The 13749-nt window shown below is 53.5% G+C and overlaps 6 protein-coding genes across 6 annotated transcripts; 5 read left to right on the top strand and 1 right to left on the bottom strand.

The window, feature by feature from the left end:
* Positions 1–163: 163 nt before the first annotated feature.
* IWZ02DRAFT_32392 (HotDog domain-containing protein) lies at positions 164–1346 on the top strand. The gene is made up of 2 exons (XM_066764194.1): positions 164–924; positions 971–1346. Exons 1-2 carry the CDS (start codon positions 292–294, stop codon positions 1004–1006), a joined length of 669 nt encoding a protein of 222 aa, XP_066627596.1. The 5' UTR covers positions 164–291; the 3' UTR covers positions 1007–1346.
* Positions 1347–3228: 1882 nt separating this feature from the next.
* On the top strand, positions 3229–4295 carry IWZ02DRAFT_487059 (putative formate/nitrite transporter family protein; the record flags this gene model as incomplete). The annotated part of the gene is made up of 5 exons (XM_066769324.1): positions 3229–3408; positions 3453–3511; positions 3559–3610; positions 3664–4011; positions 4059–4295. 5 exons carry the CDS (start codon positions 3229–3231, stop codon positions 4293–4295), a joined length of 876 nt encoding a protein of 291 aa, XP_066627595.1.
* Positions 4296–4643: 348 nt separating this feature from the next.
* On the top strand, positions 4644–5354 carry IWZ02DRAFT_366742 (ribosomal protein S5 domain 2-type protein; the record flags this gene model as incomplete). The annotated part of the gene is made up of 1 exon (XM_066764363.1): positions 4644–5354. A coding segment is annotated over one exon (711 nt), but the record flags the coding sequence as incomplete, so codon positions are not given.
* A 438-nt stretch (positions 5355–5792) lies between these two features.
* Positions 5793–6954, top strand: IWZ02DRAFT_32352 (uncharacterized protein). Its single transcript, XM_066764193.1, has 2 exons — positions 5793–6116; positions 6172–6954. Exons 1-2 carry the CDS (start codon positions 6054–6056, stop codon positions 6787–6789), a joined length of 681 nt encoding a protein of 226 aa, XP_066627593.1. The 5' UTR covers positions 5793–6053; the 3' UTR covers positions 6790–6954.
* A 2399-nt stretch (positions 6955–9353) lies between these two features.
* On the top strand, positions 9354–10154 carry IWZ02DRAFT_429610 (uncharacterized protein; the record flags this gene model as incomplete). The annotated part of the gene is made up of 3 exons (XM_066765999.1): positions 9354–9593; positions 9656–9676; positions 9771–10154. The coding sequence occupies 3 exons, from the start codon at positions 9354–9356 to the stop codon at positions 10152–10154; spliced, it is 645 nt and encodes a 214-aa protein (XP_066627592.1).
* Positions 10155–11084: 930 nt separating this feature from the next.
* On the bottom strand, positions 11085–13416 carry IWZ02DRAFT_32348 (putative glycosyl hydrolase). The gene has a single exon (XM_066764192.1). The coding sequence runs from the start codon at positions 13209–13211 to the stop codon at positions 11220–11222; it is 1992 nt and encodes a 663-aa protein (XP_066627591.1). The 5' UTR covers positions 13212–13416; the 3' UTR covers positions 11085–11219.
* Between the last annotated feature and the right edge of the window lie 333 nt (positions 13417–13749).

Below are 13749 nucleotides of genomic sequence, written 5' to 3'. Positions count from 1 at the left end.
AACTCTTTTCTCCGCCCCCCAATCCCTCCGACTCCGACCTCAACACCACCCCATCTTCCCTCGATTGTTCCTTATCCGCCCTCCACAACAGAGGCTCCAAAGCACAGTCGCCCGTGAACACCCTCCTCCCTCTCCTTTCCTTAGAATATCCACCTATCTAACACTCCAACCATAGAAAAAGCGCCCGAAGCCTCTCCCCCACCGCCGCCCCGCCGCCGCCGCTCTCTCCTCTACCGCATCGCCGTCTCCGTCGCCGCGGGCACGCTCTGCTTCAGCCTCAGCTTCCTCACCATGGCCGCCGACGCAGTCCCCGTAGCCGTCGAAGTCTTCAACCCACCGACCGACGCCGAAACGCTGGCGCTGTGGCAGCCGGACCCGTCGACGCGCGCGGGGCAACTCGAAGCCGAACTACAATCGCACCCGCTCGTCGCGTCGATGCGCGCCGACGCCGCGCTGTCGGAGAGCCGGCCGCACATGCGCATCCCGCCGGCGCTGCGCGCCAATAACTTCACGGGCGGCACGCTGCTGCGGGGCGACAACATGCTCGAGGTGCCGGCGCTCGTCTTCGGCGCGCGCGACGGCTCGCGCATGGTTAGTATCCACTACGTTGGCAAGGCGCTGTGCGGGCACCCGGGGATCGTTCACGGCGGGCTGCTTTCGACGCTGCTCGATGAGGGGCTGGCTCGTTGCTGTTTTCCTGCGCTGCCCAATCGCATTGCTGTGACGGCGAGTCTGAATGTCACGTTCAAGGCGCCGTGCTATGCGGATCAATTCATCGTGCTGCGGGCTGAGACGACCAAGGTGGACGGCCGCAAGGCGTGGGTCAAGGGGAGGCTGGAGACGCTGGTTGATGAGAGCAAGGGCGAGACGCCGCTGGTGCTGGATGAGGCCGAGGCGCTGTTCATTGAGCCCAAGGGCGCGAAGGTGAGTTGCTTTCCTGCGGTGCTTGATTATGGCTAACTCGAGGTAGCACATGGCCAAGATTTACACCGAGCCTCGGGATTGATTTAGCCAGCTCTTTCCTAACTCCTGTGCATCACTTCGGCGATACGGACTAGACTTAATCATAGACGGAAAGACGAGATATTCTTCAGAGATGGGTTTGTCAGAATTGGGTTGGCAGTCTGCAAGAGATTAGATTTCAAGATCTTTATTGGCTTTTTTCAAGCTGCTCAAACTATGCTATCATTACCGTCACTCGTTTTTCAAGAAAAGAAAAAACAGATGTTGCTCCCAGAGCATGGCATAATCCTCTCATGACTAAATCAAAAGAAGGAACCCCTCCCCACTTGCTCAGGCATACGAAGTAAACATGATCAAAGCAATGCTAAACAATGTCTACTTCTTCTAACTGCAAATAGTAATCACCCGGAAGCGTAAAGAAAACAAACCATGGCAATTCCTGAAGTCTTCGCTCATTATGTCGAGTCCCGCTGGAGAGCAAAAGTTACATAAACGTAACGTATGTTGACGGAGCCAAACATGAAAAATCGGAAATGAACCACACCATCCTGTGGAAATGTCAGTCTCCAGAGTCATGGACCCTGTTCAAAGACAGACCCGTCAACTCACTTGGTACGAGCGAGCAAGAGCTCCCCTGCGTCCGCGCTCTCTCTCAATGCAGTAGAATTCTCTATTTCCGAGTCTCCTGCCAATTTCTGCATCGAGGATTTTGGGTTTCATCCTCAAAGAGACATTAGCGAATGGTGGCTATCAGGGGACCTATAACGGCTGCGAGCGGCATCCGGACGCGTAGCGTCTCCATCAATGCTCGTGAGTTTGACGATGTCGCACTCCATGGACGTTCTCTGGTGATGAAAGCCGGCTGCGTTTCGCCGGCCTGGTCTCCTTGTCCTCTGCTTTGACACTCTTTGGGATGCTGGCCATAAGCGCAGTAGGTGACACGATTTGCTTGTGTGATGGCATTGGAAGTGGGGAACTTGAGGATTGTATGTGTACCTATGGAAGATTGTTAAGTTGGAATGTGTCGATTTAAAGCGGGAAAAGACAGTCTCAGGGCGTGGACGACCTTTTTGTATTCCTCTTTGTGATGTGGTTGGTTGCACTTTTGGACTGGTTACGCTTTTGAATGGTGGCCGTCGATGTCCCTTGCCAGCTTGTGACATGAGTACCAACGAATGCAGAGGGTCGGTTAGGTCATGATCCCAGGGTTTCGTTCAAAAAGAAATGTAAAATGATTTGCTAGTCTCTTCTCTTCCCTGGCTTTTTGATTCATTGAAGTAAGGGGTTGGACAACAAACGAGGCCGAGTCCGAAAAAAGAAGCCGTCAACTATCGAATCGCAGTGTCTTTGGAGAAGTATGTGTATTTGCATTTTATGAGGGAGTGAGAGATAGAAGAAATTCAGGGGGCCTATCGGTATACCGACCCTGGCTTCGATCGCTCATTTGTCGCCCGGGAAGGCAATACATCTTTACCAACAAATGGTAAAATCATCTTTTCGTAAAGCATTTGGAAAAGGGGAAGGGCTGAAGATGTGTCCAATGACTTTCTTTCTCAGAGCAACCATGCACCAATGGCAGTACTACCTACCGTCGTTGATTGCTGTCTACGAGTGTCAATCAGGAGTTTGTGTGAAATAAGGCCGAGAAGAGGTGGAGACACATCTAACCCAAGCTTTTCTCAGCAATTCTTAGCCTGCAGCTCGTTTGATCGCAGCTCGGAGGTGTGAATTTATGTCGCAACACACGATTTCCCCGGAAGTCTTCTAGCCAGGGTCTCGGCAATGTTATCCGGGTCAATAAACGACGGCGGCCAGAAGCAATGCCACTCTGTGTCCTCGAACCTGCTCTTGGTTGATCAGTGTATGGCCTTTTGCAGTTCGAGGTGCACTTAGTCAGTCAGTCGTCGCATCCCTGCTCTTTGCAACTGTGAAGCTTCATCGGCTTTGCAGCGGCTGTAGGTAGATATCAACAAAAGAGGATCGGTAGGTCATTTATGGAATTCGAAAGAAAAGGGTCCCGAGCTCCGTCCCTTGACTGCCTTTTGGTGAGCTTCCAGGTGAGCGGAGGATTCTCGGATTCCGGCTTCGCTCGCAACCTAATGTGATGCTGTATATCTTTCGTCATAAGCAATGGAAGCTCGGATCAAGTTTCTCTGACGTACGCAAGCACTCTAATTCTGCGAGTAGGAAGGAGTACTTCAGAGCCCTTGTCCAAAGAAATGGGCCGCCTCTTCTAATCATAACACCAGCTCGGAGCTTTGAAACATGGGCGCCATCTTCACAATGAATTCGTACACGCCAGCCCAGGTCACCGAGCTCGTCTCCAGGGCCGGAGCGGTCAAGGGCCGCATGAATCCCCATCGCATCTTTCTCTCCGCAGTCAGCGCAGGATGTCTTCTCTCTTTTGCGGGCGCCTCTTCTCTCATGGCCAATACTTCACCCTGGGTATGTCTACCTCCCGTTGCGACTTCTTTGCTGACATTTTGAAGCTTCAAGAAAATGCGCCGGGCGTTGCTCGCATTCTGGGCGGCATGGTGTTTCCATACGGGTAGGCAAGCGTCGTCAAGATCTCGATTAAATCTAATAGATTTGTAGGTTAGTCCTGTGTCTCATGACCGGAGCTGACCTTTGTATGAGTACTTTCATGGTAAGCAGCATGTCCTTCTCCCCTCTTCCAAGAGCGTTCGTCGAATATTTCAGTTCACTACCGTTGCCACCCTCCACCGCCGGCTTTCCGTTGTCCGAATGCTGCTCCACTGGTTCATCTGTTTCTGGGGAAATCTTGCTGGGGCTCTCTTCATGGTCGCCATCATCTTTGGATATGGCAACGTCTTCGGAACCGAACCATACAAAGCCGAGGTCATTTCGAATGCCACTACGAGACAGGTTACCCCTGAATGGCACATGATTTTCCTGCGCGCCATTGGCTGCGACTGGCTCGTCTGTCTGGGGTGCTTCTTTGGTATGCAAGGTCGCGATTTGGCCAGCAAGATTGTCGGGATTTGGTGGCCAATCTTTGGCTTCGCCAGCCTGGGTCTGGACCATGTTGTAAGTGTGCCGGCGGCCTGTTACTTCCAAGCTGACGAGGCTTCCAGGTTGCCAACATGTTCTTCATTCCGATGGGAATCTGGGTTGGCCATCCAAGCATTACCGTTGGTTTGTACATTTGGAAGGGTATCATCCCAGCGTTGATCGGAAACATCCTCGGCGGCGCCCTTTTCTGCGGTGCATACTACTGGTATACATACTTGTATAATCAGGATGAGATACTGGTGGATGGGATACCGTATCAAGAGAAGCGTGACGAAGAGTCAACTCTTAACGGCAACTAGGACGAGGGAAAGGACACGCATGAGGCATGGCTCTATTCAGACAGTTTGAGGGGCGTAAGGGTGTCAGAGACATGAGTGTCGATCCAGGGTAGCAGGATTAGGCGTTGACAATGGAAATCCAAGAAATCGAACCAGATCAGGGCTCGGTCAAAATTGTTGGTTGGTGTCAGTCCGGCGCGGGCCGGCGAGATGGATGGATGGTCCCCGCAAGTGATGGATCTCCGCGAAACAGCAAAGTCGTTGCCGCTCTCTCTCTCTCTCTCTCTCTCTCTTCCGCGGCGCGACGTCCAATGTCATCTCATCTCTTCCAGTCCCCAGCAGCAGCTCAAAATGTGATGCAGTGGAGCAATGGCTCTCAAACGCGCCCACTCACCCGATGAGCCTTCGGAACAAGTCTTTCGCTCTTCTTCTATCACCGATCGCCAGTCCATCTTCGTCGCGCACTTCAGCCCCACGCTCTCTGCGCGCGCCCTCCAGGCCCATCCAGACTTCAAGTCGGCCACACATCGCATCGCTGCCTGGCGCCGGCCATCGTCTCAGCGCTCCGTGATTGCTCAATCCCAGCGCATTCTTGACATTGGCCATGATGATGATGGCGAAAGCTATGCGGGAAAAAAGCTGGAAAAGTTGTTGGATGGGCTGAAAGTGGAGGGCGCCGTATGCGTAGCCAGATGGTATGGCGGCATCATGCTGGGACCTGCACGATTCGATCACATTGAGAACTGCGCTCGACAGGCAGTACACGCGTGGCAGTCCGCTGCAGTGAATGCCGAGCAGAAAAAGAGGCAAAAGGTGGCCGACACAAAGCTCAGACGAGAGTTGGAGCGGATGCTGGCGGAGAGGGACCAGAGTATCCAGGTCTTGAGGTCTCTGCTGGCGGAAAAGAGAAAAGCTCCCTACAAGGAAGAGGGCACTCCACAGTCGCCAGCGACAGTACTGGGAAAAGCCGTGGATTACTCCAAGATGCCGATCGAGGCGCTCCGGAAGCTGGAAAAGGCTCGAGATGCTACCATTTCTTTTATTCTGAAAGAGATTGACAAGGTGGAGGCTCAAATCAAAGAACCCCCTCCTGATGAATCTGGAACCCCGCACAAGGACGACGAGAAGGCAGCAGGAAAAGATGCACCTGGAGACGTCGATTCGACCTTTGATGATTCACCACCTGATGATGCATTCATCGAAGCAGCCAAGCTCGCAGAAGACTCTTCCAAAGCAACGGTTAGCAATGCAGTATGAGTAGGCTAACCTTTGAAATGTCAAAGGTAAGCGAGAGGTACTCGGGGGACGGGTGTGACACGTACGACATGGCATCCAGGAATTCGGACAGCATGGGGGTGGGGGTAATCCAGGGGTCGTTTTCCAGAGAAGCTTTCTTTTCCATAATCAAGGGGAATGCCAACGCTGTCTCTTTGGTTTTTGCAGATTTGTTCAATCTCTTGCTTGCTGACGCTCGGAAAAGGTCGCGATAGCTCGTTGATTGTTGAGGATGGTCGAGGCACTGGCGTCAAATATTGAAGTCGAGCCTTCAACTTCTACTCGCCGAGACGTTGCTCGCCGAGACCTGGTTATACCTAGTGCGGATGATGACTTTCTCCCACTATATCTGCCGACTCAACGAACCTACTTCAACTCAACTACTTACTTAACCATAACTGACTCCCACTCTACCTGGCGATTCAACGAACCTACTTCCACTCAACTACACATTTGCCCATACCTCACGTTCCAGATCACCTTTGAATCTCTACTCCAGTCACCATGTCAGACCGCAAGTCTCACACCACCAAGGCCCAGGCAGCGAAAGCTCCAGGGAGGCCCAAGGTGAGTGCACTCACGGCGCTGCCGTCCAACTTCACCGACTAATCACTCTACGCAGACAGAAAGCTTTTTGGACGCGGCTATTCGCGAGGCCAACAAGGCCATTGCCAAACTCAAAGCCGAGAAGCCCACTCCTGTCACCGGAGACTCCCTTGCATGGATTGGTAACACTCTTTCCAATGTCGAGACGGAATTGGAGAACCTGCGTAACAAGAACGCGGAGCATTACCGTGTTGTACTCGAGCTGCGTCAGAAGGACCAGCAGCATTTGAAGGCGCTGGGTGAGCTGCGCGAGAATCATTTCAAGATCGTCAACCAGTTGAGCGAGGCAATCGTTGCGGTGGCCAAGGCGGCGGGTGCCATCCCTGTGGACGCTGAGGCGGAGGGCATGCCTCTTGAAGACATTGCCCAGGCTACCTTGAAGGAATCTCACGCCATCCTCGAGTTGCGTCAGAGGGACCAGAACTGGTTGGACATCTTCAGAAAGCTGCGCGCGGACCATTTCAAGATCGTCGACGGATTCAGCGATGTCATCTTGATGATGGCCAAGGAGGCGGGTGCCATTCCTGCGGATGCTGAGAAGGAGGGCTTGCGCTTGGAAGATGTTGCTCAGGCTACCTGTGAAAAGATCAAGTTCATTCGTCGCAAACTCGAGACGTCGACGCTGCGGTCTTGACCGTCCCCAAGGCGAATCGGAACTAATGCACTCCCAACCAAGCGCTTTTGAAACGTGTTCGACTGCGTCGGGACTTCCATGAGAATCATACTACGATCACGGTGCGCTCGATGGAATGTCGGCTGCTGGACTGAGAATGGGCTGGATCAAGGCAGAACGTGTGAGGCCTCAAGGGCTGCGGGATGCTGGAAGCTGTTAGAACACCATCTCAGGGAAGAGAACGGGTGAATACAGAGCACCTGCAGGATACCACCAGGCCAACTGATGAGTATGGCTGGTTTGCTTAATGAATTTGCTTCCTCTATACCTTCTTTCTTCGCTTTGCGGTCTCAGAAGCGCCCTCTGCACAGCATGTTTGCTTGCCTCCAAGGTCGCTGGAGCACAAGTACGCTGCCAGCAAGCGCAAGAATACTACCCCCACGTAGTATTGTCTGCCCTTCCAAGCCCCATTCGCAAAATCGCAAACTCTGCCTTGCAAGCAAGCCAGTCCAAGCGTCGCTGGTTCGCCGTTTGCTGCTGCTCCTGCTGCTGTTTGCCGACTCCCCAGTCTGGCCTAGTGCAGGCGGTGCTTCTACTTCAAGTCCTACTTCCCTCTCTGCTCGATGCAATCGTTCCCTGTCTACACCTTCCACCCACAATCGCATCGAATTTCTCTGCGACTGACGACCAAGATGTCGGACCTTCACCATCCTGATCAGAGCAAGGCGTCGGACGCTCGCGAGGAGCCCAAGGTGAGTGCACTTCTGCAATTTCTGTTTGCTTTGGCTTCGCTGACCACTTTTTGTTGCGTGATCAGCTGCCTCATCCCTCCACTGAAGACACCAAGATTGGTGACACCGATGCCACGATCGTTAATCTTCGCGACACCATCGCCGAGCTCGAATCCAACAATGCCGAGAAGACGAAGATAGTCAAAATCCTCACTGCCCACGTCAAGGAAAACGCACAACGCAACATCGACCAGATCCAGAAGACGCGTACTGCCACTCGAACTCGAACGTTTGAAGCAGATGTTCGCATCTTTCAAGGTAGGCTTGTCTCCCTGCTTCGGCATCCTTAACATCGGATGACGCTGACTGGAAGGTGTCAGAGTTTACGTGCTGGATGGAATTGTTTAGTCTTTAAAGGACCAGGTTGGGTGAGATAACTGAGTTTCTTAGCTTGCTCTGATCAAACTCTTTCACTCTGACAACTTCTTTCTCGCCCTTGTCCATTGAGTGTTCAAGTGTCTCAGGCCACAAGCCGGCGCATACACTCTAGCTCAGATTCTCCAGAAGCTTTGAGAATCACCGATGCTGCCTTGCATACAAGGCGCCGCTCATCATGCCATTCACGCCTGCTGGTTGCCAGCGCAAGGCGTAGCTGACCAGGACTAGTGCACGACGCCCTCTACATGTACTTCTTTTGCTCAAGCCGTGAAGAAATCTTTTCCACTTCACCACCACCAATCCACTTACCCAATTTAACTCTCCCCAACGCTTCACATGAGCGCGGACATGTATACCCCTCAAGCCAAGTACGATCAGTACCAGGCGTCCAAAAAGTCCGAGGAGATGCTAGCCACTGCGGAAGAACTCAAGGTGAGTGGACGCGCGTCTACCGCTCACCCCTTGCGCGGAGCGTACTGACTCTTACCAGGTGCCTGAGATGCCGACTTTCAACGATCACGATGAACCTCTTCCGATGCCGAATTTTTGCGAAGCCAAATACACCGAGCAGCTCTCCGAGGTTGTGCAGACTGAAAACGCGAAGCTCAAGTCCCACGTCAAGCAGCTGGCTGAAGCCGCGGGAGTTCAGGTCGACGATGAGAGAGAGGATTTGGAATATTTCACCGAGCTTGTGGAGCAGGCTGACAATAAGATCGAACGCCTTTGGGAGCTCGTTGAAAAGATATGCACCATCACCGAGAACTTTGAGGTCAAGATTGCCGCTACCGACGAGGAGGTTGCCACCGTCCAAAAGATGCATGCTGCTATGGAGAGGAACGATATCGACTTCAAAGAGAAATTCGCCGCCGCGTGTCAAGAGCCTTCCAAAAAGAAGCTTTCTCCTTCCATGGAGTCTGACGCCGACTTGGCCAGTCAGCGCGCAAAGTAGCGTCTCTTTCAGCCCCCTTACACCTTTGATGATATCACCCTAAGTCTTCTGGAGGCGTCGCGGGTCTTCGGAACTCAAGCAAAGTGTTACTCTTGACCGGGAAATACATGATGGGTTGGGATCTGCGCTTCGTGTTGCCATCACAAATGGATGGAAGTCACAGAAGGGCCGGAATGTAGTAAGGAAACAGGTGTTCCCAGCTCATGAAGAAACAAATGATCAAGATCGATGACCCGTCTATCCACTGACTTTCGCATCGTTGTTCATGCTTAACTACTTTTCCCTACGTCACTTGCTCTGCCCAAGCGCAACCTCGCCTTCCAAATCCAGACAAATTTGCTCGTATCGTGCAGCAGGTCGAGCTCGCCTCACCTTTGAATGCGCAGATTATCGCAAACCTCGGCTCCTTGTCACGGTGGTTGACATTACGTTGTTGAATATCCGCAAGTGCAGTGATTGCGACGACTATGCGCAAGAGGCGGCAGCTGATTGGTCCGCGCGCCAACAACAACCTTTGCGATAGTAACTTTCATGAAGCTCGTCGCAATCTCCCACGCGCGCCTACCTCCTCACTTATTGCGGCATATGGCGCTTCCGCCTTCGCTCGTCGGGCTCCTCGGGTCTCCTGCAGCGCAGTGCTGGATTCTCAATTCAGTTTATGTGAACTCGCCAACGCGAAGATGATGCAGACGCAAGAAGGACTGAGGGTGAGTGAATCGATTGACGCGCGTCGCATGACTTGAATGCGCCGGCTGACCTCGATGTCCAGAATGAATCGCTACGAGCAATTGTGAGTCCAAATCAAGCGCGCCAAAGCATGTCAACTCGAGAAGACCGCTAGTACTTGCAAAAGCTCCCCTCACTGACTCTTCTACCCACCAAAGGAAACCGAAGCCGCCCAGACATGGTGGCGCATCTACGGCTCGAAAGTGCCCAAATACCACCACAGCGCTCACGGGCGCGCCAAAGCAGCATTCGCCTTTGCAATGGCGCAGCAAGAGCACATGCGCGCCGCCTTGGCGCGCATGCAAAGCGAGCTGCACGAGCTGGTCCACCGAGCCATCGCGGCGCATGAGTCTCTGCCCGGCTCCGAGTTTGAGAGGGAGATTATGCGGAATGTTGAGGAGAGGGATGGGCATTTAAGTGCGCTGAATACGACTATGTGGCTTTGTTTTGCGTTTTTGATGTATTTGCGGCGCGGAGATGGTGTGCTAGCGGACGAGGAGGTGGTGGTCGGCAAGGACGTCGATGTCCAGAGTGACGTGTAGGAAGGGCTCTATGGCAGGACTTAGCTCGCCTTTCGATCAAATGGTCAACGAATGGTCATCACATACCCTTTCAACTTGGTTGTGCTCGTGTCGCGGGTTGTGTGGACTTTGGCAACACCTTCTGTGGTTCAAGTTCCCGATTCAGCTTAGCTCAGACGAGTACCAGACATCTTCTTTTCCTCTGCGCTCAACGGATTTCAACCTCCCCACACTACGATACGGCATCATCCAAATTCTCTCCTGTTGTGCCAGCTCTCTCAGAGAACCGAAGCAGCAATGGCGCCAGCTCAGAATGGCTCTGCCCCATACCAGGACGACAATGCAATTGGTCAAGCTGTTAGTATACTCGCCATCCTTCCCATGATTGAACCAACCTTGCTGACTTTGGTTAAAGGCCAGTTCTAACGCCAACAACACCAGCGATGGTCTACCAGAGGACACCACGGTATGGATCCCCGAGTGACAGCCCAGCCTCTCCTCCCGGTCCAACACCAACTAACGACAAACGCAACGCAGCGCATGTCGCGCGCAGAAATCCGCGACGCCAAACAAGACCTGGAGTTTCTGAAGAATGACAAGGAGGAACTTCTCCGCATCATCGACAACCTAAAAGAAACGACCAGCGCGCTCGGGAAGCTCGCACACAACAGTCCGCCGTGCGATAGCGCTTGGAGGGGCTACCAACGGGCCAAGTATGATATGGCCGAGATGAAGGACCTTCTGAAGGGGACTATTGATGAGATATCGGAGGTTGAGGAGTCTATCGCCGAGTATGAGTCTTTTGGGAGGGGCGTGTAGGCCTTGCTGAAGCGAAGATGGTGGATTTACCGTCTCGAAAAGCATCTCAGCTCGCTGGAAGAGAGGGGTGCGTCTAATTTTGCGGCATTTATAAAGTCAAGCGCGCGCATTTGGCAGGGGAAGCGGTTGGTGAAAATCGATTTCATGACGGGGAAAGGAAAATGGAACGAACCAAATATTGCGGACGCAGGACAAGAAGAGATTTGATTGCATCTTTCACTGAGAATGCATTCCATTTTGCTCAAGCTCAAATACTCCAAGCCTACCTTACTGCTTCAAGAAGACTGGCATCGAGTCCATGTGACAATCAACAACAATCTTCTGGCCGCCATCGTATCCAACAGAGTCTTGACCTTCAAACGTCTTCCACTTGACGCCATACGGCAAATAAACTGACCTGCTCTTGACACCAGCATGCAGAATCGGCGCAACAAGCAACTTGCTTCCAAACATGTACTGGTCCTCGACCTCCCACGCCATCTCATCCGCGGGAAAATCGTAGAGCAGAGGCCGAATGACCGGGGTGCCTCTCTCATGCGCCGCCTTCATCACATGCCGCGTGTAGTCGCGCAGGCTCTCCCGAATCTCGAGATACTTTTTGCAAATCTCGTAAACCTCCTCGCCGTACGACCACACTTCGTTGGGGGCGCCGGATAGCATCCACGCGCCTCCTGTGTCTCCCTGCTGCGGCTGCTTGGGCACCCGGTCGCCGTGCATGCGCATGACGGGACAAAACGTCGCCCACTGGAACCAGCGCACAAACAACTCTCGAAACGCCTCGTCAGTCGGGTCGCCGCCATGAAAGCCGCCAATATCCGTCGACCACCACGGAATGCCCGCCAGGCCCATGTTGAGCCCGGCCGCCAGCTGGCAGCGCAGACTCTGCCAGCTGCACGCAATGTCGCCGCTCCAGACGAGCGCGCCGTACTTTTGGCTGCCGGCCCAGGCGCAACGCGCCAGGTTGACGATATGGGTCTGCCCGCTCTGCCGCATGCCGTTGTAGAAGGCGCGCGCGTAGTCGCGCGGGTAAATGTTTCCAATCTGCAGGACAGGCCCTTTCCAGTAGCGCCAGATGTCGAAGTCGTAGATGGTGTACTGCGGCTCCGCTTCATCGAGCCAGAAGATCTTGATGCCCTTGTCATAGTAGTTTTTCTTGATCTTGTCCCACAGGTAGGCCCCGGCGGCTGGATTGGTGAAGTCGACGTATGGCGGCTGACCTGTAATCTCGTATGCGGTGCGGAGCCCCTTGTCGGAGCGGATTATGTAGCCTTTTTGCAGCATCTCGGGGTAATTCTCGCACGTCTTGTCGACGGTCGGCCAGATGGACACCATGAGCTCAACGTTGAGCTCTTTTAGCTCCTCAACCATGGCGACTGGGTCGGGCCAGTAAGTCGGATCAAACTTCCACTCGCCCTGCTTGGCCCAGTGAAAAAAGTCGACGACAATTACGTCGAGCGGCAGGTTGCGGCGTCGGTGCTCGCGCGCAACCTCGAGCAGTTCCTCCTGCGTCTGGTACCGCAGCTTGGACTGCCAGAAGCCGAGGCCGTACTCGGGCATCATGGGAGGCGTGCCTGTCACAGCGGCATATGCCTCGACGATTTCCGCCGGCGAGTCACCCGCGACGATCCAGTAGTCCAACGCTTTGGTGCTGAGTGCTTCAAATGACATGATGTTTTTGCCTAGCACGGCGCGCCCGACGGCCGGATTATTCCACAGTAGCCCGTAGCCCAGGCTTGACACGGCGAAGGGCACGCTGGCCTGCGAGTTGCGCTGCGCCAGCTCCAGGTCGAGCCCCTTGAGGTCCAGGAACGGCTGTTGGTACTGTCCCATGCCATAAATCTTTTCATGGCGGTCTTGCGATTCGAGTCGGTATGCCAGGTGCCAGTCGGTTGTGCCCAGGTGCGGCTTGAATTCCCGTGCTTCGACGCTGAGGGCGCTGCATTTCGGGTCCTGCAGGTTCTTGCGGTTGCGCTGGTATTCTTCAAGCAGGGTCTTGCCGGCGGAATTGGTGATGACTAGCTTGCCTCGCGAGCCGATAGATGCATGAATCTTTTCGTTTGAAATGTGTGCTGACGTCTCGCAGATGCTGATGACGGGAGCGGCTGTATTGGTCGGGGCCTGGTCCAAAGCCCAGTCTTCAGTGGGCATTTGAGCCTGCTTCGTGGCGCGGATCCGGAGAGCGTTGGCGCCCCAGGGTTCAACCCAGACTGTTTCGTCATCGTAGTGGTACACCAGTCTGGTTCCATCGACGACGAACATGTTGCGCTATCCTGCGACTGATCTTGACTGTTAGAGTGTACTCTCGGATGGGTTGAGATCCAATGACTGTCCTCTATTTAATGAAAAATGATCAAATAGTGACGCCCTCCGTCGAAACCGAGGTACGAACAGTACTTGACATTTGCCATTGCGAGAAACACACTGGATCCAATCAGCAACAGGAATGGCGAGGGGTCAGTGACATTCTTCATCCGCAAGGTTTGGGAGAGGGGAACTTGTTTGGCTCACCTTTGTTGATTCCCATAGATCCCAGACGGTCGAGCGGTGTTGATTTTGACAAGAAAATCAACGCTGCATTCAAACTAAAAGCGACCGGCCAAAGATACTCTTTATGAATCGCACGCCTCTCAATTGACCTTTGCAATTGGACGCGCGAATGAAGTCAAGATAGGGTGACCATGAGTGGTTTCGAAATGTCCCGAGCCATCGGCCCAATCAATAGTACCAGGTACCCTGTTTCTTGTCGGGATTCCGACGCTGCGGGGGCAACCTAAATTATCGAAAGCTATTGTCTTTA

Source organism: Phyllosticta citriasiana (genome assembly GCF_038021145.1).
Source record: "Phyllosticta citriasiana strain CBS 120426 chromosome Unknown IWZ02scaffold_1, whole genome shotgun sequence".
NCBI classification, from domain to species: domain Eukaryota; kingdom Fungi; phylum Ascomycota; class Dothideomycetes; order Botryosphaeriales; family Phyllostictaceae; genus Phyllosticta; species Phyllosticta citriasiana.
The sequence above is the reverse complement of the archived record's forward strand: the minus strand, read 5'-3'. Positions and strand labels throughout refer to the sequence as shown.